Genomic DNA, 25998 nt, shown 5'->3' with positions numbered 1-25998 from the left:
AAGGACATGTATTGTCCCTGACCGTAGTTTCTGCCCCACATGTCGGCGCTGCGGTGCACTTTGGTACACACCAACAGGCTCAATGACTTGCCCACCTTCTGTTCCACAAAATTGTGCAGCGTGGTGTAGAAGACAGGAAGAAGACCCTTTGAATGGCGCTGCGAGTATCCAGAAGATAATTAAAAAAGCGATTATTGCAAAAACACTGGAGGATTTTATTGGAGATAAAACAGATGACACATTTCGGGGGTGCCACCTCCTTCTTCAGATCAGTATCAGATACTGATGTGAAAAAGGGGGTGGCACCCCCGAAATGCGTCATCTGTTTGATTGTTTTATGTCCAATAAAATCCTCCAGTGTTTTTGCATTCCCGGCAACTCTAGTTCGTTTTTTTATTCATCTTCTGGATACTCGCAGCATCACTCTAAGGGTATTCTTTCTGTCTTCTACTCCACGTTTCATTTATCAGGACTGGTTCTCCTTCTCCTGGGACCCCAGGAACAGCAGCAGTACCACCATTTGTAACCCACTGGGGTTGATTTGGGTTGATATGCAAGTTTTTAATTTGCTCCAGGTGAACAGCCACTACCTAGGGGAGCTTTAAACCTCCCAACACCTTTACCTTCCGAGAGGCTAAACGATAATCACACTAGGAGCCTTGGCGTGGGTTTCTTTCTCTCTTTGTTTTATTTTCCACAAAATTGTGCAGGGCTGGTACTGCCTTCTTCGTACTGCCTTGGGACTCACCATCTCGACTTGCCACAAGCCATCAGTTCTCTGAAAGGTGCAGCGTCAACCACTTGAAAAGGAAGGGACTGCAGCACCAGCAACTTGGACAGAAGCATGTTCAGCTTCTGCACTGTTGGATGAGTGGGTGCATACTGTTGTCTCTTGGACATGTCTTCGCCAATGGATTGCTGGCGGAATGACTGACTCGAAGTAGGAGGAGCAGGAGCATCTGGAGCGACAGAAGATGGGTATGACACACAGTTCCCTTCAGTTGAGGTGGTGGAGCTTTGGCTGGCTGAAACAGGGAGCGGCGTGCCACTGGCCACTTTATGTTGACGCTGCATATGTTGACGCAGGGCCGTGGTGCCAACATTGGGACCCTGGCCACGCTTCACCTTCTGCCGACAAATCTTGCATGTGGCCTGGTTAGCATCCTCCGGATGCTTGATGAAAAACTGCCACACCGCCGAGTAGCTGATTTTCCCACCAACAGTCCACACTGATTGACTGTTTCTGCCGCCGACTCCAGGAACCCCTGTTCCACTACCTTCCGGGAAGGTAGGCTGCTGCAAAGCAGGTGGTCTACCCTGGGTACGTTTGGCTCCAGACTTTCCACTTCTGCCACCATGCTGACTGCCAACCATACTACCACCTTGCTGCCTCAGCTGCTGACTCACGGGCAACCTGCAACCCTGTTCTGCTGATTATGATGGAGCCCCTTCTGCATCCAGCTTCCAAGTGCGATCGACTTCATCATCATCAAATTGTGTCTGCACATCACTGATGTCCTCTTCAGGTTCCTTACACTGTCTGCTTTAGGAATCTGAATGCTCGCAACACCACCTCCCACACCACTCTCCTCATCACTACTTGCCCGCCTAGTGGTGGAAGCAGCGGATGTCTCCACTTCTTGGCTGGGCAGTAGCAGATCGCCCTCACTAAATAGTGGAGCTGAACCCACAGCATAAGATACTTCTGTGGGGGAGAGAACAGCATAGGACAGAGGCAATGGGAGGACAGGGACTGCTCCTGGGCCATGCCAACTGAGGGTTGAGGAACTCCCGACTGTTGACTGGGGGTGTCAGATGTCACTTGTGATGAAGTGGATCACTGTGTAAACCGTGTAAATGATGGCAGATGGGTTGCTGGTATGGCAACGACCGCTAACTGATCCTGGGAGCTCAGGCCTCTCGCTGCGACTCCTGCTGCCACTCACCCCTAGTCTGCTGCGACCTCTGCCTGATGAATTTAGGCCTCTGACACTCCTCTGTGCACATCCTGGCACTTCTCTGCCTGACATACTTAGTGCGTATATGAGGGGAGTACAATACACTCCACTATGCTTAAAACTGTATTTGTCTACAACACCAGCAGGTGTCTACTTTTGGCTGCCCTTTCACAGTATCTAGGCCCTTAAGACTTTAACAGGAACAAAATGGTACACCACTTAGATGTACGTATGTGGTTTGCACTTATGAGGGGAGGACAGTGCGCTCTAGTACGCTTAAAACAGTATTTGTCTCCAACACCAGCAGGTGTGTACTTTTGCCTGGCCTTTCACAGTATCTAGGCCCTTAAGACTTTAAACAGGAACAAAATCGCACACCACTTGGATGTACACACAGGTTACACTTAAAAGAGGACAATATGCTTTTAGTGCTCTGCTCACCCTAACTGGCTGGCTACAATTAGCTTTTCAGTTGCTGTACACACCATTGCTGCAGCACACAGTCACTGTGTACTACACCCAAAATTGCACTCTCTCTCTCAATCTCACTCCCTTTCCTATCAGTGCTTCTAGGCTGGATTTGGGCTTGAGGTGAATTGCTGCTGTAAAAAAGCTTTTCTGTGCAACACACTGCTCTCTGTCTCTCTCTGTAATAGAACGCTGATGTGACTGGGAAGTGAATTGGTGCTGTAAAAATGCTTTTCTGTGCAACACGCAGCGCCATCTGTCCCTCTCTCCTTTTAATAGAACGTTGATGTGACTGGCCACGAAATGGCTGTCGATTATATAGGGATGTGACATCACAGGGGTAGCTGGCTGCTGATAGGCTGCATGCTGCATGTGATTCAGGGTCATCCTGCCGACCCTTGTTCCCGCCTTCCCAGGATGCCTTGCCCCATGTCCTCACATGTGGATCCGCCATTTTAGATGCCCTGTAGCCTGGACCGCACTAAATGGAGTTTAATGAAGCAATTTGCGCAATCAAATCGTGGTGATATTCGCATTCATTGCAAATCGAATATTTCCTGACTTGATTCGCTCATCCCTAGTAAGAACAGTGAGACTGTGGAACTCTCTTCCGGAGGAGGTGGTCATAGTGAAGTACACTAGGTGCCAACCAACTAGCAATTTTATACCATAGTTTTACAGCAATTGACAGATATTAAGGCATACTTTGTAGAAATTTGGAGACATCTTCTAGTTGAGGAATATTATTTTCATTATATCCACAATATTTTTCAAGCAGAGGAAACACGTGGTTATGTTCGTAGCAAGCATTCGTGGGGTAAAGTGATTTCAGCTCTTTGAATACTGTTCCCCAAGTCTTTTTTTCCTCCTCTGTGTAAGTAACACTTGGAATAGGTTGACCACTACAAAGAAGGTAGAAAAAGGCAGTCATTCAATTTCTGTTAAATACATATACTGTAGCATTTAAAGCTGGATACCATAAGCAAGATGCAGATGAGAAGCATTTGCATTATATGTTGTATTTCCAGTTCCAATCAATGTGTTATTCTGTAGCTCTACCCAATAATACATATTGTATATATCAGGTATTCATATCTCAGACTATCATAAGTAAAGAGAATGAGATATTTTTAACTGAGCTGTCAAACAAGTACTATAACTTGAAGCTTCTGGGTCCTAAGAAGACTGCATTTATAACATTAATTTAAAGGAGTACTCCAGTGAAAAATAACGTTTCCCCTATCCTCCTCTCAGTGAGGAGCGCATGTCGTCTACTGGTAGACGGCACACACCCCATTCATTCCTATGGGAGCGCCGAGTTCCATCCCAGTGATCGTGGGGGGACCCTCCTGTGGATAGGGGATAAGATATTTTTTGCCGGAAATCTCCTTTAAGTCCACCAAGTCACCAGGCCAGTACCTGGGTTTTGCAAAAAACATAATAAAGATAAAAATAAGGCAAAAATAAGATGCTGGTGGGTCAGCAGCCTGTTTGTGAAGAAATTTCAGGCAGTTATAAAAAAAATTCTACACTGTTTATGGTCTTAATAGTGAAAATAACAAAAACAAAACAAAACTGTATAGTAAATATAAGTCACAAATTAACTCTTACTTTGATGTTATGCAAACACATAGGGGAGGATTTCTTAAAACCAGTATCTCACACATCGGTCTTAAAGGGGTACTCCGGTGGAAAACTTTTTTTTTAATTAACTGGTGCCAGAAAGTTAAACAGATTTGTAAATTACTTCTATTAAAAAATTATAATCCTTCCAGTACTTATTAGCTGCTGAATACTACAGAGGAAATTCTTTTCTTTTTGGAACACAGTGCTCTCTGCTGACATCACAAGCACAGTGCTCTCTGCTGACATCTGTCCATTTTAGGAACTGACCAGAGCAGCAAATGTTTGCTATGGGGATTTTCTCCTACTCTGGATAGTTTTTAAAATGGACTGAGATGTCAGCAGAGAGCACTGTCCTCCTGATATCAGCAGAGAGCTCTGGTTTCCAAAAAGAAAATAATTTCCTCTGTAGTATTCAGCAGCTAATAAGTACTGGAAGGATTAATTTTTTTCTATAGAAGTAATTTACAAATCTGTTTAACTTTCTGGAACCAGTTGATTAAAAAAAAAAATTAAATAAAGTTTTCCACTAGTTTTCCACCGGAGTACCCCTTTAAATAATCCCCTGCCTGCTCTGGGGGATGCTGGATCTATGCCTGCCTATACATAAATCCTGAAGCATCTGAGTCCAGTGAATCCTCACTGAAATCTAGACCAACTTTGAGCTGGTGTAGATTTAAGCTACAATTTACTCCTTTGGAGCCATAAATTTGCAGCCATAAATTGTGTAAATTGTTTGCAGCCATAAATTGCAATAAATTTGGCGTGACGCCATGCCCCCTTCGCTTGATGCCATGTCCATTTTACATGACTCTCTGCCCACAGTTGGCGTTTGCTCACAAAAATTGTGACAATTTGACAAATACACCATGTGCAGGGATAAATAATCTGCCCCTAAATATATTTTGGTTAGTATTTTAGGCAAAACCAGGAGTGGGTCCACAACACGGAAGATGCTGCAAATCTTTCCATTATAGTTTTCTCTATTAGTTTCACTCCTGGCATTGGCTAAACATGCTGATCAAAATGCTGTGGGTGAATCCAGCCTAAAACAGCAAGGCTACATTCCCACACTGTTTTTATCCAGCAAACACCATGCCTTTCTTTTCTGCGTGACAAGCCCAAACACCATAATGAGAGGTCATATATTCAAATTCAAAGAACACTCACTGTTTGTAATTAAATGCAATGTCCGCAAACTCTTTACGTCTGGCTCGGTAAACAGCATCGGTAAAGCCCTAATGGAGAGAAAAAAGGTGACACTTTCTGGTCTTCATAGGATAGATTTAAATTTCACATATTAATAAGAATTAAACAGGGCTTTTTTCATGAAGTTCCTTTACATAAAATATCAGAGTATTGTTAAAGCTTTTTTTTGCATCACAGAAGCAGAACGATACAACACAACAGGTGCCAGGAATAACATCTTGTATGTCGGCATGTAGTCTGCAAATAGACTACAGCAGTGTTCAAATGAACAATGCAAAGACAGATAGAAATTAAGTAACAGAATGTGAAGATGATACCCCTTAACCCCTTAAGGACCCAGCCAATTTTCACTGTAGGACCTGGCCATTTTTTGCACATCTGACCACTGTCACTTTAAACATTAATAACTCTGGGATGCTTTTTACCTTTCATTCCGATTCCGAGATAGTTTTTTTTTGTGACATATTCTACTTTATGTTAGTGGTAAAATGTTGTTGATACTTGCATCATTTCTTGGTAAAAAATTCAAAAATTTGATGAAAAAATTGAAAAGTTAGCATTTTTATTTTACTTCGAAGCTCTCTGCTTATAAGGAAAATGAATATTCCAAATACATTATATATTGATTCACATATACAATATGTCTATTTTATGTTTCCATCATAAAGTTGACATGTTTTTACTTTTGGAAGACATCAGAGGGCTTCAAAGTATAGCAGCAATCTTCCAATTTTCCACAAAATAATAAAAAAATAAAAAAAAATTTCAGGGACCAGTTCTGTTTTGAAGTGGATTTGAAGGGCCTTCATATCAGAAATACCCTACAAATAACCCCATTATAAAAACTGCACCCCTCAAAGTATTCAAAATGACATTCAAAAGGTTTGTTAACCCTTTAGGTGTTTCACAGGAATAGCAGCAAATTGAAAGAGAAAATTCAAAATCTTCATTTTTTACACTGGCATGTTCTTGTAGAAACAGTTATTGAATTTTTTCAAGGGGTAAAAGGAGAGAAATCTTCCTAAAATGTGTAACCCAAGTTCTCTCAAGTAAGAAAATGCCTCATATTTGTATGTCAGGTGTTCGGCGGGCGCAGTAGAGGGCTCAGAAGGGAAGGAGCAACAGTGGGATTTTTGGAGAGTGAGTTTTTCTGAAATGGTTTTTGGGAGCCATGTCACATTTAGGAAGCCCCTGCGGTGCCATAACAGCAAAAACACCCCACAGGTATTTGACGACTTTTCGTTAAAGTTGGATGTGTAAATGATTTTTTTTTTCACTAAAATGCTAGTTTTCCCTCAAATTATTTTTTTTTTTACAAGGGGTAATAGGAGAAAATATCCCCCAAAATGTGTAACCCCATCTCTTCTGAGTATGGAAATACCCCATGTGTGGACGTCAAGTGCTCTGCTGGCGAACTACAATGCTCAGAAAGCATTTTGAAAAGCTAATTTTGCTGAAACATTTTAGAAGCCCCTATGGTGCCAGAACAGCAACCCCCCCCCGACATGGCATACTATTTTGGAAACTACACCCCTCAAGGCACGTAACAAGGGGTCCAGTGAGCCTTAACACCCCACAGGTGTTTGACGACTTTCGTTAAAGTTGGATGTGTAATTGATTTTTTACATTTTTTCACTAAAGTGCTAGTTTTCCCTCAAATTTAAAATTTTTAAAAGGGATAATAGGACAAAATGCCCCCCAAAATTTGTAACCCCATCTCTTCTGAATATGGAAATACCCCATGTGTCAACGTCAAGTGCTCTGCTGGCGCACTACAATGCTCAGAATAGAAGGAGCGCCATTGAGCTTTTGGAAAAAAAGTCAGGGGCCATGTGCGTTTACAAAGGCCCCCGTGCTGCCAGAACAGTGGACCCCCCACATGTGACCATATTTTGGAAACTACACCCCTCACAGAATTTAATAAGGGGTGCAGTGAGTATTTACACCCCACTGGCATTTGACAGATCTTTGGAACAGTGGGCTGTGCAAAAATTTGTCAGACACCCGTGGGGCGTAAATGCTCACTGTACCCCTTATTACATTACGTGAGGGGTGTAGTTTCCAAAATGGGGTCACATGTGGGAGGGGTCCATTGTTCTGGCACTATGGGGGCTTTGTAAACACACGTGGCCTTCAATTCCGGACAAATTTTCTCTTCAAAAGCCCAATGGCGCTCCTTCTCTTCTGAGCATTGTAGTGCACCTGCAGAGCACTTTACATCCACATATGGGGTATGTTCTTACTCAGAAGAAATTGGGTTACAAATTTTGGGGGGCTTTTTTTCCTATTTTTCCCTTGTGAAAATGAAAAATTTAGGGTAACACCAGCATTTTAATGAAAAAAAATATTTTTTTCATTTTTCCGTCCAACTTTGAAGAATTTTCATTAAATTGCGTTACAAATTTTGGGGGTCTTTTTTTCCTTTTAATGCTTGTAAAAATAAAAAGTATGGGGCAACACCAGCATGTTAGTGTAAGCATTTTTATTTTTTTACACTAACAGGCTGGTGTAGCCCCCAACTTTTCCTTTTCATAAGGGGTAAAAGGAGAAAAAGCCCCCCAAAATTTGTAGTGCAATTTCTCCCGAGTACGGAAATACCCCATATGTGGCCCTAAACTGTTTCCTTGAAATACTACAGGGCTCTGAAGTGAGAGAGCTCCATGAGCATTTGAGGACTAAATTAGGGATTGCATAGGGGTGGACATAGGGGTATTCTACGCCAGTGATTCCCAAACAGGGTACCTCCAGCTGTTGCTAAACTCCCAGTATGCCTGGACAGTCAGTGGCGGTCTGGAAATGCTGGGAGTTGTTGTTTTGCAACAGCTGGAGGCTCCGTTTTGGAAACACTACCATACAATACGTTTTTCATTTTTATTGGGGGGGACAGTGTAAGGGGGTGTATATGTTGCATTTTACCCTTTCTTATGTGTTAGTGTAGTGTTTTTAGGGTACATTCGCACTGGCGTGTTACGGTGAGTTTCCTGCTATGAGTTTGCGCTGCGGCGAAAAATTTGCCGCAGCTCAAACTTCAAGCAGGAAACTTACTGTAAACCAACCCGTGTGAATGTACCCTGTACATTAAAATGGGGGGGGGGGGGGGCAAACCTCCAGCTGTTTCAAAACTACAACTCCCAGCATGTACTGACAGACCATGCATGCTGGGAGTTGTACTTTTGCAACAGCTGGAGGCACACTGGTTGGAAAACCTTCAGTTGGGTTCTGTTACCTAACTCAGTATTTTCCAACCAGTGTGTCTCCAGCTGTTGCAAAACTACAACTCCCAGCATGTACTTAACGCCGAAGGGCATGCTGAGAGATGTAGTTATGCAACAGCTGGAGGTGCGCAACTACAACTCCCAGCATGCCGAGACAGCTGTTTGCTGTTTGGTCATGCTGGGATTTGCAGTTTTGCAACATCTGGAGGGCTACAGTTTAGAGTCCACTGCGCAGTGATCTCCAAACTGTGGCCCTCCAGATGTTGCAGAACTACAAATCCCAGCATTCACAGACAGTAAACTGCTGTGTGGGCATTCTAGGAGTTGTAGTTTTGCAAGATCTAGAGGGCTACAGTTTGGAGATCACTGTGCAGTGGTCTCTAAATTGTAGACCTCCAGCTGTTGCAAAACTACAACTCCCAGCATGCCCAAACAGCTGTCTGGACATGCTGGTAGTTGTAGTTTTGCAAAATCTGGAGGGCTACAGTTTAGAGACCACTGTATAATGGTCTCAAACTGTAGCCCTCTAGATGTTGCTAGGCAACTCACCGACTTCCGTAGGATCCAGGGAGCCAGCCACACGACAACGCCGCCCACCGATCACCATTGTCCAAAGACCGGTCCCTGTCGGTTTCCCCGTCCTGCCCCGCCTATTGTGGGGAAACCGAAAGTAACCCCCCCCGCCCCGATCTGCTATTGGTCATCGCATCTATATACGACCAATAGCAGGGATAGGAGGGGTGGCACTCCTGCCACCTCACTCCTATCCCTTCAGGTTGATCGTCGGTGTCTTGGACATTCGCGATCCCCCTTATATTCCGGGTCACCATAGACCCGTAATGACCCGGAATTGCGCAAATCGCAAGTGTGAATTCCCCAATGGGCATTTGCACGGGATGCCTGTTGAATGATTTCAGCAGGCATCCTGGTCCGATCCCCGCCCGTACGCGTACGTCATGGGTCCTTAAGTACCAGGGTGTCATGACGTACGCGTACGTCAAGGGTACTTAAGAGGTTAAAGAAGATACCCATTAAGCATTTCAGTGCAAATGTTTCAACTCATGCTGTTATAGTCCTTTTAAAAAAAGAACTTTTTCATTTTTCCTCTTTGTCTTTTCCTCTTAATAGCCATACCTCTTAAATTTTTTCATTTACGCACCGTTATGAGGATTTTTTGTTTTTGTTTGCAGGACTACTGTTCACCAAGTGGTCAAACTGACACCCCCAAATTGTATGGTTTCTGTCATGTTTTACTACTTTTAACACTTTTGAAACTTTTTAGAAATTTTTTTTAATTGCCATTTTCTGACTTTCTGACTTTTTTTTTTAGAAACCGTGCACCGTGATCTGTAGTTTTATTATCATTTACTATTTTGGTATTGATCTGACTTTTGGATCACTTTTTTGTGTGCAGAGCTGTGGCCAGGACCGAAGGAGAAGTAAGCCCTCCGACTACCTCAACAGTGGATTTCCCCCCCTGGGATTGCACTAAGGGATGGGGCAATCCACCCGACTATATCATCAGGGACTATTTCAATTTGTACTGTCAGATCCAAAAATGTTTATATGTCGTTACTGATGAAAAGTAAAGACCTTTTGTTAATATGGTTGAATATTTGTTAATATTTTTTGAATATTTTACCCCTTAGGGACCCATTTTCACCTTAACCCTTTAAGGACCAAGCATTTTTCTGTTTTTGCAATACTGTTTTTGCAGTTCAATACAGATCACGGCATCTGTGCGGTACTATGGATGATCTGATCGCCCACAGCACTGACGCGGGGATCCGATCATCCAGCATGACAGCCGGAGGTCCCCTCACCTGTTTCCGGCTGTCTCCCGGGATCTCCTGCTCTGGTCTGAGATCGAGCAGAGCAGAAGATCACCGATAATACTGATCAGTGCTATGTCCTATGCATAGCAGTGAACAGTATTCACAATCAAATGACTGCTATAAATAGTCCCCTATGGGGACTATTAAAGTGTAAAAAATAAAATAAAAAAATGTAAAATAAAAAAGTAAAAATATGTGAAAAATCCCCTCCCCCGATAAAAAGGTAAAACGTCCATTTTTCCCATTTTACCCCCAAAAAAGCATAAAAAAAGAATTAATAAACATATTTGGTATTTCCGTGTGTGTTAAAGTCTGAACTATTAAAATATATTATTAATTATCCCGTACGGTGAACGGCGTAAACGTAAAAAAAAAAAAGTCCAAAATTGCTTTTTTGTCACATGTTATTCCCCCCAAAATGTATAAAAAGTAAAACCTAGGTAAAAGGGGTACTGATAAAAACTACAGATCATGTCGCAAAAAATGAGCCCTCATATCGCCCCATATACGGAAAAATGAGAAAGTTATAGGTGGTCAAAATAGGGCAATTTTAAACATACTAATTTTGTGAAAATGGTTTGAGATTTTTTTTACGCGGTACAATTATAGAAAAGCATATAACATGGGTATCACCTTTATTGTATTGGCCCACAGAATAAAGAAAACATGTAATTTTTACCGTAAAGTATACAGCGTGAAAACAAAACATTCCAAAATCTGCTAAATTGCGGTTTTCTTTTCTATTTTCCCACATAAATAATATTTGTTTGGTTGCGCCATACATTTTAAGGTAAAATAAGTGATGTAATTAGAAAGTACAACTGGTGACGCAAAAAACAAGCCCTCATATGGGTCTGTGGATGGAAATATAAGAGAGTTATGATTTTTAGAAGGCGAGGAGGAAAAAACAAATGCAAAAATAAAATTGGTCTGTTCCTTAAGGCCAAAATGGGCCTGGTCCTTAAGGGGTTAAAGGTCCCTTTAGATGCCGATGTTAGCTTTGATCGCGACGATCTAAAGAGTTAATAGCCAGCCAAGGCTCAGATCAGGAGCCAGTGTCATACACCCTTAACAGCACCATGGCGTGTATACATGCCATGGGTCATTAAGGGGTTAAAAGAAAACATAATTCACCCAAAAAAGATTACAAAGATACCAAGATATTGTCAAGGAGCATGAAGCTTTTCTATATACTGTCCACGGTAGTTATTGCTGTAGCAATGGTACAGGGCAGGGTCACTAGTCATCTGATGTTTGCAGATGATGAAATTATCCTTCACCAATCCAGAGACTTCATTGTATAATGTCACGCAGACAATAGAAACACTATGGACAGTTTCACCCAGGACAGCTGCATATCTGAATTTCTATTACAGCCCTAGTTAACATCCCAGTGTGAGTCTGGCTTGTTTGGGTTGTTAGGTCTATGGTAGGGCTGGGACCTGTGCCTTTTCTACAGACACAAAAAAAATTGGCCATATTAAGTCAAGTTGAATTTAAACAAATGTCCGATACTTTCAGAAAAAAAAAGTTAAAGATACTTAAAACATGTAAATGTCTTTTACACACTAGTGTTGAGCGGCATAGTCCATATTCGAATTCGCGAATATTCGCGAATATATGGACGAATATTCGTCATATATTCGCGAATATTCGCATATTCGTTATATTCTCGTTTTATTTTCGCATATGCGGAAATTCGTGTATGCGAAAATTAACATATATGAAAATTAGCATATACAAAATTAGCATACGTGAAAATTCGCATATGCAAACATTAGCATATGCGAATTTTCGCATATGCGAATTTTCGCTCGCCAGTCTCACACAGTAGTATTACAGCCTTCTTTACACCACACAAGCTGGAAGCAGAGAGGGGTGATCCCTGTGATGTGTACTGTGAAGAAAAAAAAAACAAAAAAAACGAATATTCGTAATTACGAATATATAGCGCTATATTCGCGAAATTCGCGAATTCGCGAATATGCGATATTCGCGAATAATATTCGAATTGCGAATATTCGCGAGCAAAACTATTACACACATTGGGAGAGATTTATTAAAACCTCTGCAGAGGAAAACTTTCCCATAGCAACCAATCAGATTGCTTCTTTTATTTTTAGGAAGGCCTGTAAAAATTTAAGAAGCGATCTTATTGGTTTCTATGTGCAACTGGACAACTTTTCCTCTGCAGAGGTTTTGATAAATCTCCCCCATTAAAGGGTTACTCCGCTCCCTAGTGTCCAGAACTCAATGCTCTGAATGCTAGGTGCGGGCTTCCGTGTTCACGCCTTGTGACGTCACGCCCCGCCCCATAACGTCATGCCCCACCCCCTCAATGAAAGTCTATGGGAGGGGGCGCGACGGCCGTCGCACCCCCTCCCATAGACTTGCATTGAGGGGGCTGGGGGCGTGATGTCACGGGGGGGGGGGGGGATGCGTGAACACGGAAGCCCGCACCCAGCGTTCGGAACATTGAGTTCCAGACTCTGGGGAGCGGAGTAACCCTTTAAGTTTGTATTAGTTCTGTTTGTCAGGTCATTATATAACGTTAGAGGAAAATATCATTGTAAGCAGGATACAAGTAAACTACATATAGACATATGAAGGTCTATGAATATTCAGCATGACAGACGCTTAATTCCTAGTTTATATCAATGAATAATAAAAGGGCAAGTGCATTGTCTATAGGAGGAAGAGGAACAAGGGTGTAAAAATGTTTATTTCTGCAGCTCTTTTATTTCTCTTTTGAAAATATTACTCAGAACATGATGAATCGGGTGCACAATGTCTAATGCATATTGGGTTCATCAAGAGCAGAAGTGGCCAATTATCTATAATTACACCTAATTATTTCCAGCATTGAATGTGCCCTGTATATTTCATTGTACATGAAAACTTCCCTAAGCAATGAGTATATTGTATAAAAGCACACCTGAGTCTAGACTACAGCAATAAAAGAACAGATGACAGTGTGGCATATATGAATTGTTAATGGAGGCTACTAGGATAGGAGTGAGATAGTGCCTGATGACTGATGGGACTATCATGGGTAGCATGCAATGAGAATGGGATTGGTGAGAAAATGACATATGACCATTCCATTTTTGAGTCCACATACTTGCAACAGTGTGGCGGCCACTGGGTGCTAGTAGACGTACCTTGTTCACTTCGTGATGCCAGGGCCCCATTTATCCGATCCACGGTACGAAGGTGGAAGCAGTCTTCCTGGGCCAGACATGATGAACCAATGAACACACGGATGTCAGGTTACGGTTAACTGCTTTTACTGAGCTTCTGAAGTTGGTATAACACTAACAACTGGCCTTAGTGTCAGAGTGCAGCGTACCCCTTGCGAGCCTCGTTGCCGTTCTGAGACTTGTTGTGCCTTTCACCAGACTAAATTGTAGACTGTAGATTCTGGTTTCCAGGGTCCTTCCAAGGCACTTTAGGCTATTCTTCAGGGTCATGTAATCCTCCTGTGAGTGACACTTGTAGAATGACAAGTGGTAAATTTGAAACTGAAGTAGGCCTCGGCTTAGGACACACGACTCAGCACACCTGTGCTTAGCTGTTGCTCAGGAGCCAGGATGGAACTAGACAGACTAATGTCCAGTACTAGACTGACTAACTCCTCCCCTGTACCTCACTAGACAGAGGGAGATTTTTGGGGTCTCATTGGCTCACATGGTCACATGGGGTTCCTGCTCGCATTTTTAAAGGCACAGTAACATATTAAACTTACATGTATGGAATCATAACAAAATCAATTTAAAGAGAATATATTACTCTTATTTCACAATAGTCACATAATTGATATATATAAAATAACGTTAGTGAGCCCAACACTCTGTGCTGCTAGGCTGCTTGAGTCAGTCCTCAACCACAGGACAGCCACTTGTGCTCGGACACCACAAACGCCCCCACTGAAACACAGCCGCCCTCTGTGACCAGTCCCAGCAGTTGAGGGATAGTGAAGGGCAATCCTGAGGTAGGAGAAAGTGCAAATTGGAGTGGAGATTCTTCCTTGTGTTGTTAAAGTTGGTGCCCTTGTACACCACGGGCTGCAGCGGGACACGTCTGAGGGAACTCCTAATGGTGGGCTGGCACAACCAGTCTGGTGCCACAAGGCCCTTTGGCTTCTAGCACTTCTCCCCGTGATGAGAATCGAGTCCTCCTCTGTGGCCACACCATGGGACAAACAAAGACAACATAGGGGCACCTCCATCCACAGCAATTTACTACCATGGTGCCACCTTGTATTTGGGGCCCTCATGTGCTTCAGGAGACACTTAAGACAGGCAACATAAAACATTGAGAGAAGGATATGCATCCTGAAAAAGCATTGAAGTAATTGTCTAGGTCTAGGCATTATTCCTGACAATAATTTAAGAAAGCACAATAAAGGGAAACATTATGATAAGCACATTTTAAGACTATCTAGGTTATGCAAAATGTTCTCCTCTAGACAATCCTGACTCGAAAAATGCAATTTTGAATGGAACTCATAGCATTTGTGGCTACCAACAAGGAAGGCATAAGGATATGTAGTAAAGTTAACGACCTAAGCCGGCACACATTACAGGAACAGTTCTTAAGCGTTGCAGAACTTAAAACTTAAACATGTTGCAGTCCTGAGGCATTGATGCTGAATGTCCTACACAGGCTGGTAGAGGGTACACAGGGTCAGGAACTAAAGAACTTAGGCTCTTACGCCAAAATGGGTGGTAAACGGAAACAAAAGAAGAAAAGCACATGAAGGGGTGAGTGTTATTGTGTCTCACCTTTCTTTGCCATAGCAGAAATTTCTTTTGCAGGGTGGAGGTTCCACTTGGGTGAACAACCTTCCATTTCCCTCTTCATTAGGTGGCATGGTGGACGAGGAGCTTCTGACAGAGTCACAATGCTCCGGATCCAGGAGACCCTTAATAATTGTGAGCCAGAAATGTGGGGGCTCACGGTGACCACCACCTGTATGGAGGTAGCACTCGCTGCTGGGGCTGCAGTGGAAATGGTTGGCGCCCACTCTTCCAGCCAAACCTTCAGGCAAGGGGGCCGTGGCGCAGTGGTCAAGGAACGTAACTTCTTCCTTGGCATGGGGGTGAGCAGGGAAATCAGGAACTTATGCAAGGCCCGGATGACCCCAGGTTCGTCACCACCATGGCAGCGGGGGTGACTTGGGTCGCTTACTGGGCCCTGCTGCTGACTTGCTAGATGAAAGTTTGGCTTCCGGGTACAGGAGTTCCAGTCAAGCTGCAAGTAGTGGCGCCAGCTAAGCGAGATCAGAGTCGGGTTTCAGTGAAGTGGCGGCCAACTTCTTAGTACACTCACTCAAGGTGCTGTCCGCCATCTTCTTCTTCACTCCGGTCACTCGAGGCACAACTGAAGGGTGGAGTCCTACTGCAGGCTTTATAACAGGCTCCCACAGAATGGTTGCCAGATGGAAGTACGTCACCCGTGCAGCCTCTTCAACCGTCTCCTGTGCAACAAGGGGGCGGCCCTTTGAGTTCCACTTGAGTTCCCGTGCCCAGGGGCGGTGCACAGGTGCTGGATTATCCCCTGCTGGGGCAGACTGAAATCTGTGGCATAGTTGCGCTGCTTGCACAAACTGGAAACTTTGAAATACACAGTCTTTGGCAATCTTCACACGATATATGGCCGTGAGTAAAGTGCTCCTCCTCTATTTCGTAAATGCCGGTCGACATAAAGCAAAGTCCTGTACAATATTCTGGCGCATAAATTGTCGCACGCTCTGTGCGGTTCCTACGACACAGTTCAGACTAGGGGGTTTTGAAGGCACACACCCGTATCCTGTTCATGCACGCCAAAAGAAGGTTGTGGCGGCCACTGGGTGTTAGTAGACGAACCTGATCCGTTTGTGACGCCAGGGCACCGTTTATCCGATTGACGGTCTGAAGGTGGGAAGCAGTCTTCCTGGGCCAGACACGATGAGCCAATAAACACACCGACATCAGGTTATAGTTAACTGAATTTACTGAGCTTGTGAAGTTGATATAACAAAAACAGCTGGCCTTAGTGTGAGAGTGCCCTTGTGAGCCTTGTTGCCATTCTGAGACTTGTGGTGCTTTTCACCGGACTGAATTGTAGACTGTAGATTCTGGTTGCTAGGGTTCTTCCAAGGAACTTTTGACTATTCTGCAGGGGCATGTAATCCTCCTGCGAGTGACACTTGTAGGATGACCAGTGGTAAACTTGAAACTGAAGTAGGCCTCTACTTAGGACATACCACACGACTCAGCACACCTGTGCTTAGCTGTTGCTCAGGAGCCAGGATGGAACTAGACAGACTAATGTCCAGTACTAGACTGACTAACTCCTCCCCTGTACCTCACTATACAGAGGGAGACTTTTGGGGTCTCATTGGCTCACATGGTCACATGGGGTTCACTGCTCACATTTTTAAAGGCACAGTAACATATTAAACTTACATACATGGAATTATAACAAAATCAATTTAAAGAAAATATATAACTTTTATTTCACAATATTCACATAATTGAGGTATATAAAGAGCGTTAGTGAGCCCACCACTCTGTGCTGCCAGGCTGCCCGAGTCAGTCCTCAACCACGGGACAGCCACTTGTGCTGGGACACCACAATAGAATGAGTGGTTTCATATGTCATATGTGGTTATTGTGTTTTGCATTCAAGTGCTGAGGCAAGTTAGGAAGCGACAACTGGAAATGTGGAGCTGGGCTGATATCATGGCAAAATTGTGGCTGAGGAGATTGAGACATGGTCCATGAAACTACTGCTTGTGCTCTAAGAGAAAAGTGTACCATGTGATTATCATCAGTGAAATCGAAAACAAAGGTAGTACTGACGACTACCAAGTGAAGTAAGGGTAGCCGGAGAGATAGAGGAAGAGTACCATCAGCGACATCAGTTACTGCAGTATCTCAACACTACCCCAGCACTGGGGTAGTGTTGAGTATGGAATAGTGCCTAGAGTGAAAAGTGAGACACTGTGTGAAGTGAATTTTTGGTGTTAGGGCCGAGTGTTGGACTGAGATTTTCCTTCACTAAATGGTTAAAGCTAATACTTTATGCCACCATTACTCTTGGCTCAACTGAGACTGTGATTAGAGACTTTGTAGCACAGCACTGCAAACCTTCTGCTGCCATTGCTGAGTGAGAACAGCCAAACACTGTTAGCTTGTGCACATGTTTACTGAAACTGATGTGCCTCTGTTGAGTATTCCATCATTTTGCAAATAAAAGGACAGAGTCTGTCAACCTATTTGCTCTGCCATTACACCAGTAAGGCAGTTCTGGTGACTACTTGCCTCATAACAACCAGCCTGCAAATATCCCCATTCCACAAAGGGATTAATCTCCATCCCCCACACAAATACAATGCATAAAGATCCTTCTTGTTTAGATGATATAGGCAAACAACCAAAGCTCTTTGGAAGTTGAGAAAATTCCAGACAACTGTTCCTCTTGTCAGACAAGAGGAGGATCAGAGGGACTTTATCACTCTTGAGTTGTGGTAAATCAGAAGCACTTTCATTAGCAGGTTATATGCAATGTACAAGTCTACTTTGCAATGGTTTTATTTGCCTCCCTAAAAGATGACTATTCCCTTACGTCCTAACCAGTAGCACAGATGGGGTATTCCACCCCCCGCGAACTGGTAGGACAGATGGAAGTTTTATTGAACCTAATTAAACAATCAGTAAGACACACCCACAACCCCCTGTATAAGTAAGAGGGTCATCCTCTGCCTCATTGTGTTTTTTTCTGTCCTCCCGGACAGTGGGACAGATGGTGACCCCCTTACTCCTGTTGGAGGGGGGGGGGTTTCTCTTACTTGCAGTTCTGGGCTTAGTTTGCGAGCCCATCTGCTCCTATCCTCGGAGCCGCGACTCCAATCGCGGCCCCGGCCGGAAGTGCGTCAGCGGCGTCTGACGTCACTTCCTGTTTCTCTCTTTCGCTCCCGGCTCGGTTTTTTGCGCCGTTTTTGCCAATAATGCGGCGAAACCGAGCGAGGAGCCTCTTCTATAACCCTCTAACTAATAGGGTTTCTTTCCTCCTGTTTTTTGTAAGACAGGATTTCTCTTCTGCAACTCCGCCTTGTGGGCGGAGTCTTGTTTTGGCGCCAGCCAGGAGGATATTTAAACTCCCCCTAGGCTGCCATTCAGCCTCCTAGAGCGCAGAGCTGTTGGTACTTCCACAGTCCTGTCTTTTTGAGTCTTAGTAGTGCATCCTTGCGGATTCTACTGTTTCCCTATCTCTTACCTGGTCTCTTGCTGAGAACTTGGGTATTTTTTATTATATTTTAGCTAGCCGCAATTTTTTCTTGCCGCTACATTATCTAATCACTCCTCTCATATTTACCTAGATATGTCGACCGAGGGCTCAGGGGATCGTGAAGGCTTGGCAAAAAGATCCGCCAAGCGCAAGCACCTCTCTTGCCATGACTGCAATACTCCCCTGGAGGATAATTATGAATTTTCCAGGTGCCCTCCTTGTAGGGCTAAGTCTCTACCTTCCCATCAGACTGAACCTACAGTCCAGGATATGTATGTGTGGGTCTCCTCTAACATGTCGGCTATGCAAGCCTCTATTGAGGAGCTGAAACACGTTGTCTCTCAGAAACGCGCCAGACCTTCTTCACCTCCTAGAATGGAGATGTCTGTGGATCAGGAGAGAGAAGATTCCAAGTCCTCCTCTTCGGATGAGGAGGTCACTGCATCTTATTTTTTTCCGCTGGAAAAGACCCAGCGTCTTCTGAGATCCATCCGGTCGGGGGACCAGGATGTTGATCCCGGGGAAGCCTCTACCTCCGCCTCTAAGGGACCTAGGGTCTTTAAAGCGGATGATACCCTTCTGTCCGTGCTTAGAACGGAATGGAAAAAACCAGAAAAGGGTCCGGTCTTAACTAAAAGATTTAAGACCATGTTTCCTATACAGGAATCTCAGCTTTCTTCCTGGGGCCCTGTCCCTAAGGTTGACATGGCAGTTGCCAAACTGTCCAAGAGGACAGTGGTCCCTGCCGAGGATGGGTCTTCCTTGCAGGATCCAATGGATCGGAAGGCTGACTGTGCCATGAGGCGCTCCTACTCCACTGCTTCTGCGTCTGCATCAGTGGCGATAGCTTGCTCTGAGGTAGCAAACTTTTTGAAGACCCGTCTTTCTAACATCCAGTCGGATTTGGACCAGGGGGTTCCTAGAGATGAAATTCTTTTCATCCTTCAAGACGTCCAATCTGGCCGTTGATTTTTTGTGCGATGCTTCCACCCAGCATCTTAAATTGGCCTCCAAGTCTATGGCCCTGGCTTCCGCTGGACGACGTCCTCTATGGTTAAAACCTTGGAAGGTTGACAACTCTTCCAAGAACACCTTATGTGCTATGCCTTACGAACCCGGCATTCTTTTCGGAGCTGAGCTGGACCGCATTATGGAGGGACTTTCTGACAAGAAAGGCAAGTCCCTTCCTTATTCCTCCTTTCGTGGTCGAGGCCGGCGTTCTGGGGGCGGATCAGCCCCCCAGCCTAAGCCTCAGAGAGAATGGGGTAATCAACGCCGGGGCGGAAAACGCTCCCGTGGCTCCAAAGACAACAGAAAGCTCTGACTGCGGGCTTCTACGAAGCTCTGGGTTCCTTGCCGAGGTGACCTTTCCAGTTTCCCATCCTGCCCCCCAGATTCCAGTTGGTGGTCGTCTTCACCACTTTTCAAGCGCCTGGTCCCTCCACATTCAGGATCCTTGGGTCCTGAGATTAATCTCGGATGGTTATTCGATAGACCTCGAATCAATTCCCCCATCCAATTATGTGGAGACAAGAGTTTTTTCACCAATCAAACAGGGGGCGCTAGAAACCTACATTCTGGAATACATCCAGAAGAATGCCTTAGAGGAAGTTCCTCTTTCAGAACGGGGGTCAGGAATTTATTCTCCAGTCTTCCTAGTTCCCAAGGTAACAGGAGACTGGCGGATGATTATAGATCTGAGATATCTCAATCAGTATGTAAAGCACAAACGCTTTCGTATGGAAACTATTCAATCTGTGGTCAACCTCATCTCGCCAGGGGATTACCTGGCTACTCTGGATCTAAAGGATGCTTACCTTCATATTCCTATTCATCCGGTATCCAGAAAGTATCTAAGGATCGCAGTTCAGGTAGGGGGAGTTCTAAAACACCTCCAGTTTGTAGCCCTCCCGTTTGGAATTTCTTCGGCCCCACACACATTTACCAAAGTGGTGGTAGCGGTAGTCGCTGCTCTAAGGCTCCAGGGGCTCAGCATCGTTCCCTACCTAGACGATTGGCTCCTCAGAGCTCCTTCTTCTGCGATCCTGTCCCAACATCTGCAACTAGCAGTATCCTTCCTTCACCAGTTAGGGTGGATAGTCAATTGGGCCAAATCCAATTTCCTCCTACTACCTCAGTGAGGTTTCTCGGCTTCATAGTCGACTCAATCTCCATGACACTCTACCTCTCTCCCGAGAGGAAATCTCGGGTGCAGGAATTGGCCCTTTTTCTCTCTGTACCCCGGAGAGTTTCCATTCGCACTCTCATGCGGATGTTGGGACTTATGTCCGCTACCGTGGATGCGGTTCCTTGGGCTCTTTGGCATCTACGCCCTCTTCAATCAGAGGTGCTCGCCACTTGGAATCTCAGGCCCTCGGGCCTAAACAAGTGCCACTCCCTGTCTTATCGAGTCAGGTCCTCTCTCAGATGGTGGTCTCACCTCGAGGACGGCAAGTCAATGATCCAACCCCCTTGGATCATACTTACTACCGACGCGTCCCTTGTAGGTTGGGGAGCGCATCTCTTGGATCTGTTAGTGCGGGGATCTTGGTCTCCTCAGGAGAGAGGGTTAACCTCCAATCTCCTCGAGATTCGAGCCATCAGATTAGCACTCCTCCACTTTGCTTCTCTTCTTCAAGGGAAAGCAGTAAAGATCCAATCAGACAGCATGACGGCTGTATTGTACATCAACAAGCAGGGAGGCACTCGATCACAAAGCCTCCTCAGAGAGGTGGGTCTGATCTTGGATTGGGCAGAGAGGAACCTAACCCACCTGTCGGCAGTTCACATTCGGGGATCTCTCAATGTGATCGCCGACCGCCTGAGCAGAGGACTTTCAACTGGAGAATGGTCTCTCCATCCAGAGATGTTCAAACAAATAATACTCAGGTGGGGTATGCCAGAAATAGATTTTATGGCAACAAGGTTCAACACCAAAGTGGTGAGATTTTGTTCCCTGTACAGGGAAGACAACCCAGTAGCAATCGATGCTCTCTCAATCCCATGGAGGTTCAGGCTGGCCTACATCTTCCCTCCAATTTCCTTGATCCCAAGGGTATTGATGAAAATCAGGCAGGACCAAGCCTCTGTCATAGCCATAATTCCATTTTGGCCCAAGAGAGCTTGGTTTACCCAACTCTTGCAAATGAGTCGGGGACAATTCTGGAGGCTTCCCCCAGAGCAAGCACTAGTGTCGGGGGACACTCACAGCTGCTCAAATCTTCAAATGTTCAACCTGACAGCCTGGAGGTTGATCAGTCCCTTCCACATCTAGAAGGGCTTTCTAGTGCGGTCTTGAATACCCTCTCGCATTCCAGAGCGGAGTCCACTAACAGAGCCTATAAAAGAATTTGGACAACTTTTCAGTCTTGGTGCTCCAAGAAACAACTACCTGGACAGAATCCAGCTGTTGCCACAATCCTCAACTTTCTCCAGGAGGGATTAGACAAGAATCTATCTCCTTCCACACTCAGAGTTCAGGTATCAGCCATCTCTGCCTTTCTCAATAAACCATTGTCTCAAGACCCACTAGTCAAAATATTCTTGAGGGGATCCTCAAGGTTAAAACCTACAATTATACAACCTGTCCCAGCATGGGACTTATCGACGGTGCTCAAGGGGTTAGCATCTCCCCCCTTTGAGCCCTTGGAGGAGGTGGACATGAAGTTTGTTACCATTAAAATAACTTTTTTACTGGCAATCACTTCAGCCAAAAGGATTGGGGAACTTCAAGCGCTCTCGGCACTTGAACCATATACTAAATTTTTGCCGGATCGAGTGTTACTCAGATTCATGCCATCCTTTATAGCTAAGGTTCCATCATTCCAAAATATAAATCAAGTTATATCCCTGCCAGTATTTTCTCCTCCTCCATCCTCCAATGAAGATAGTGCTCTTCATTGCCTAGATATCTCGAGATGTCTCCAGATCTATATAAGAAGATCTTTGGAGTTTCGGAAGGATGAAAATCTGCTAATTCTCTTTTCAGGACCCAAGAGAGGTCTTAAAGCTTCAAAGCCCTCCATCAGTAGATGGGTAAAAGATGCCATTCGTATTGCCATGGTATCCCAAGGTAAGGAGCCTCCTGAGTTTGTAAAAGCTCATTCCACCAGGTCTGTATCTACCTCCTTTGCGGAAAGGAGTCTTGTTCCCTTGGAACATATATGCAAAGCTGCTTCCTGGAGTTCACTCTCCACATTTATCACCCACTACAGACTTGACAGTAGATTGGCCGATTTTTCCTCATTTGGACGGACAGTATTATCTGCCGTCAGGCATGAGAGCCCTCCCTCATAGGGTTTCTGCTTGCCATTTCCCCATCTGTGCTACTGGTTAGGACGTAAGGGAATCGTTAATTTCTAACGATAATTTGTTTTCCCTTAGTCCTAACAGTAGCACAACTTTCCCTCCCTAGTTAAGTTATTTTCTTCTATTATTTACCTTTAGTTCTTCTTGTTACTACACAATGAGGCAGAGGATGACCCTCTTACTTATACAGGGGGTTGTGGGTGTGTCTTACTGATTGTTTAATTAGGTTCAATAAAACTTCCATCTGTCCTACCAGTTCGCGGGGGGTGGAATACCCCATCTGTGCTACTGTTAGGACTAAGGGAAAACAAATTATCGTTAGAAATTAACGATTAGCAATTCTTCCTTTGTAACACACTGATGCTGTAGCTTCCATGATCAGCTGTATTGTTAGAGGAAGCACAGCGAAACGCGCCAGAGTGTGAGGTGGGGGAACATCCTGGAGGAACCTCTATTCTATGCATCTGTCTGTATTATGAGCTCCCTTTTTTATGATTATGGTACCCCTCTTTTTGTTATTTATGTATTTGCATGTCTTAATGCCCATTACCGATTGCCTGTATTTAGTTTAGCACTAGCCACTTTACTATACATTGCACTATACTGAGTGCTTACTTTATGATTATATATGTGTGGCACATAGTACCTTATTGTTATGCCGAGAGCTCCGGGTCCCTGCTCCTCCCCGGAGCGCTCGCAGCGTTCACCTCCGTGCAGACCCGCTGACCGGGAGCGCTGCACTAGTGTAACCAGCGGGGATGCGATCCGCGGGACGCGCCCACCCGCGGCTCGCATCTCAATCTCCTCACCTGCCCCGTCCTCGGTCTGCTCAGTCCCGGCGCGCGCGGCCCCTCTCCCTAGGGCGCGCGTGCGCCGGCTCTCTGATATTTAAAGGGCCAGTGCGCCATTGATTGGTGCCTGGCCCAATCAGTACCTGCACCTGTGCCCTCCTTATAAAAACCCACTTCCCCTTCCTGTAATCGCCGGATCTTGTTGCCTAGTGCCCAGTGAAAGTGTTTTCTGTGTTCCCAAGCCTGTGTTCCAGACCTTCTGCTGTTGCCCCTGACTACGACCCTTGCTGCCTGCCCTGACCTTCTGCTACGTCCGACCTTGCTCTTGCCTTGTCCTTCTGTACCGCGTCTGTCTCAGCTGTCAGCTGGGGTTGAGTCGCTATCGGGTGGAACGACCTGGGGGTTACCTGCCACTGCAAGTCCATCCCGCTTTGCGGTGGGCTCTGGTGAAAACCAGTAACCCCTTAGACTCCGTTCCCCTGGTACGGCCCACGCCATCACCCCACTGAAACAGAGGATCCACCACCAGTGTCCTCGCTGCATACCCATCCGGATCCAGACACTTATATTTATTTTACAGGGGTTTTAATTGTTATTGGGCAATGTACAATATATGCATATGGGGCTCCATTTGTATGAGGCTCTTCTTAAACATTAGCCTGACCATATAAACTTAATTGGAGTACATACATAGATATGTATAGAGAGTGTATATGGATAGTCTTTATTATTCAGACTGTTCAGGATGTTCCCCCATCAATTGTTTTCATTTGTCCTTTGTGCATCTGTTTTATTGGGGAGGGTGGGATTGTCAATTATGTTGTTTATGATATTCTTCTAATAAAGTGTATTATTGATTCCGATATCTTGTAGTGTCATTTTTTTTTTTATTCGTGATAAGGCAAGTGTTTTGTAGGTTTATGTATTGTTAGACAGTCTCACTATCACGTTCGAGGTAGAGAGCAGTGCAGCCCTGATGCTAGCACAAACCACTATCCCTACCTACTTGGACAAACCACTCTAAACAGCAGCTCCCAACTGGGTGACAGTCCTACACTGGACAAAGGAGCAGGGGCTTCAAAAAAAGTTAGTCAGTCCTAGTCAGGAACAGTCAGGCAAAAAGGTACCAAATCAGCAAACAAGGGGTTAAACAGGAACAGGCCAAGAGCCAGAAACCAAGAAGACAGCAAAATTAAAGAACATAAGGCAGGGGATAGTTGGGTCACAGGTAAAAGGTCTGATACACAGATCAGCAGTAAATACAAGGAAAATGCATGTGCAGGGAAGAATTCCCTAACACTGGCAGGGACTGAAAGACAATGAGGATTTTAAATACCTCACCTCTAGGAGGCTTAGCCACTGGCACCGAAGCTGATAGGCCCAACGCCTGCACCTCTTTATTGGCTGGGCCAGCTCTGTCACTCAGGATGAAATCTAAACTCTACTGATCATCAGTATCTCTGCAGAGTTGCATGAAGAACAGTTTTCCCCACATTGGGACAGTAGGGAATTTGTCAGTCTATGATTCCAATATGCTTTAGCAATTCTTTCTGAAACATCTTTAGTAGCCTGGACCATGAACTCTGTCAGCCCATTTCATAATGAATAAAATGGACCAGTTGTAATATGATAAATAAGGGTATTTTCCAAATACTTTACACTGTGGATGTAAATTGAGGTCCATTGTCTGCCACACTTGTATCTGGTAACCCATTTGTCCCAAAAGCATCCTTAGAGGTTGTCTGACGCTGTTTGTTGTAGCACAAGGTACTTGTAGTAACTTTTAGCTGCTTGGAAAAGATATCAACAGCAAGAAAAAATGTTTGTCCTTTAACAGGACCTGAAAAAGTCTACATGCAATATAGACCATCGGATTTCTGGTCACTTTTATAGAATGGCACACAGTGTGTGTTCGAAAAGGATGCATAGTTTGACCAGGAACACATTTCTTTACTCATTGTCCAATCTGCTGCTCATTTTGTTTTATTCAGCATTTATTTTAAATGACCATTGTTTCCAAACCCAGTTCTATGGCAGTTGTATAAGCAATATCAGCTGCTTGTAATGGAGTATCAAATATGGTTCCATCTGTAAGGAACCGAAGGGTTAACTAGCACTGAGAGCTTTTTATTTGGTCTTGTTGCTTGGGTTATGCCTGTCTGGACTGGTCAGCTGACCTTGATTGGAGCACCTGCTCTGGCTCTATATAAGCTGGAAGTCTACTTCCAGTCCATGCCTGCTGGTACTCTGACAACTCCTGGCTTGACACGGATAGTGGACTTTGACTTGTGGGAATGTGTTAGTTTTGCTTTGTTAG

At 44.6% G+C, this 25998-nt stretch overlaps 1 protein-coding gene across 1 annotated transcript in view; it reads right to left on the bottom strand.

The window, feature by feature from the left end:
* PAH (phenylalanine hydroxylase) overlaps nt 1-25998 on the bottom strand; it is a 107217-nt gene that overhangs the window by 29974 nt on the left and 51245 nt on the right. The window contains exons 6-7 of the mRNA XM_056569885.1: nt 5220-5287; nt 3132-3328 (exon numbers count right to left, since the gene is read on the bottom strand). Coding sequence (XP_056425860.1) covers nt 3132-3328; nt 5220-5287 — 265 coding nt within the window. The remainder of the gene's footprint in view (nt 1-3131; nt 3329-5219; nt 5288-25998) is intronic.

The sequence above is a fragment of the Hyla sarda genome, chromosome 4 (genome assembly GCF_029499605.1).
Source record: "Hyla sarda isolate aHylSar1 chromosome 4, aHylSar1.hap1, whole genome shotgun sequence".
NCBI classification, from domain to species: domain Eukaryota; kingdom Metazoa; phylum Chordata; class Amphibia; order Anura; family Hylidae; genus Hyla; species Hyla sarda.
This window is presented reverse-complemented; position numbering and strand designations above follow the sequence as displayed.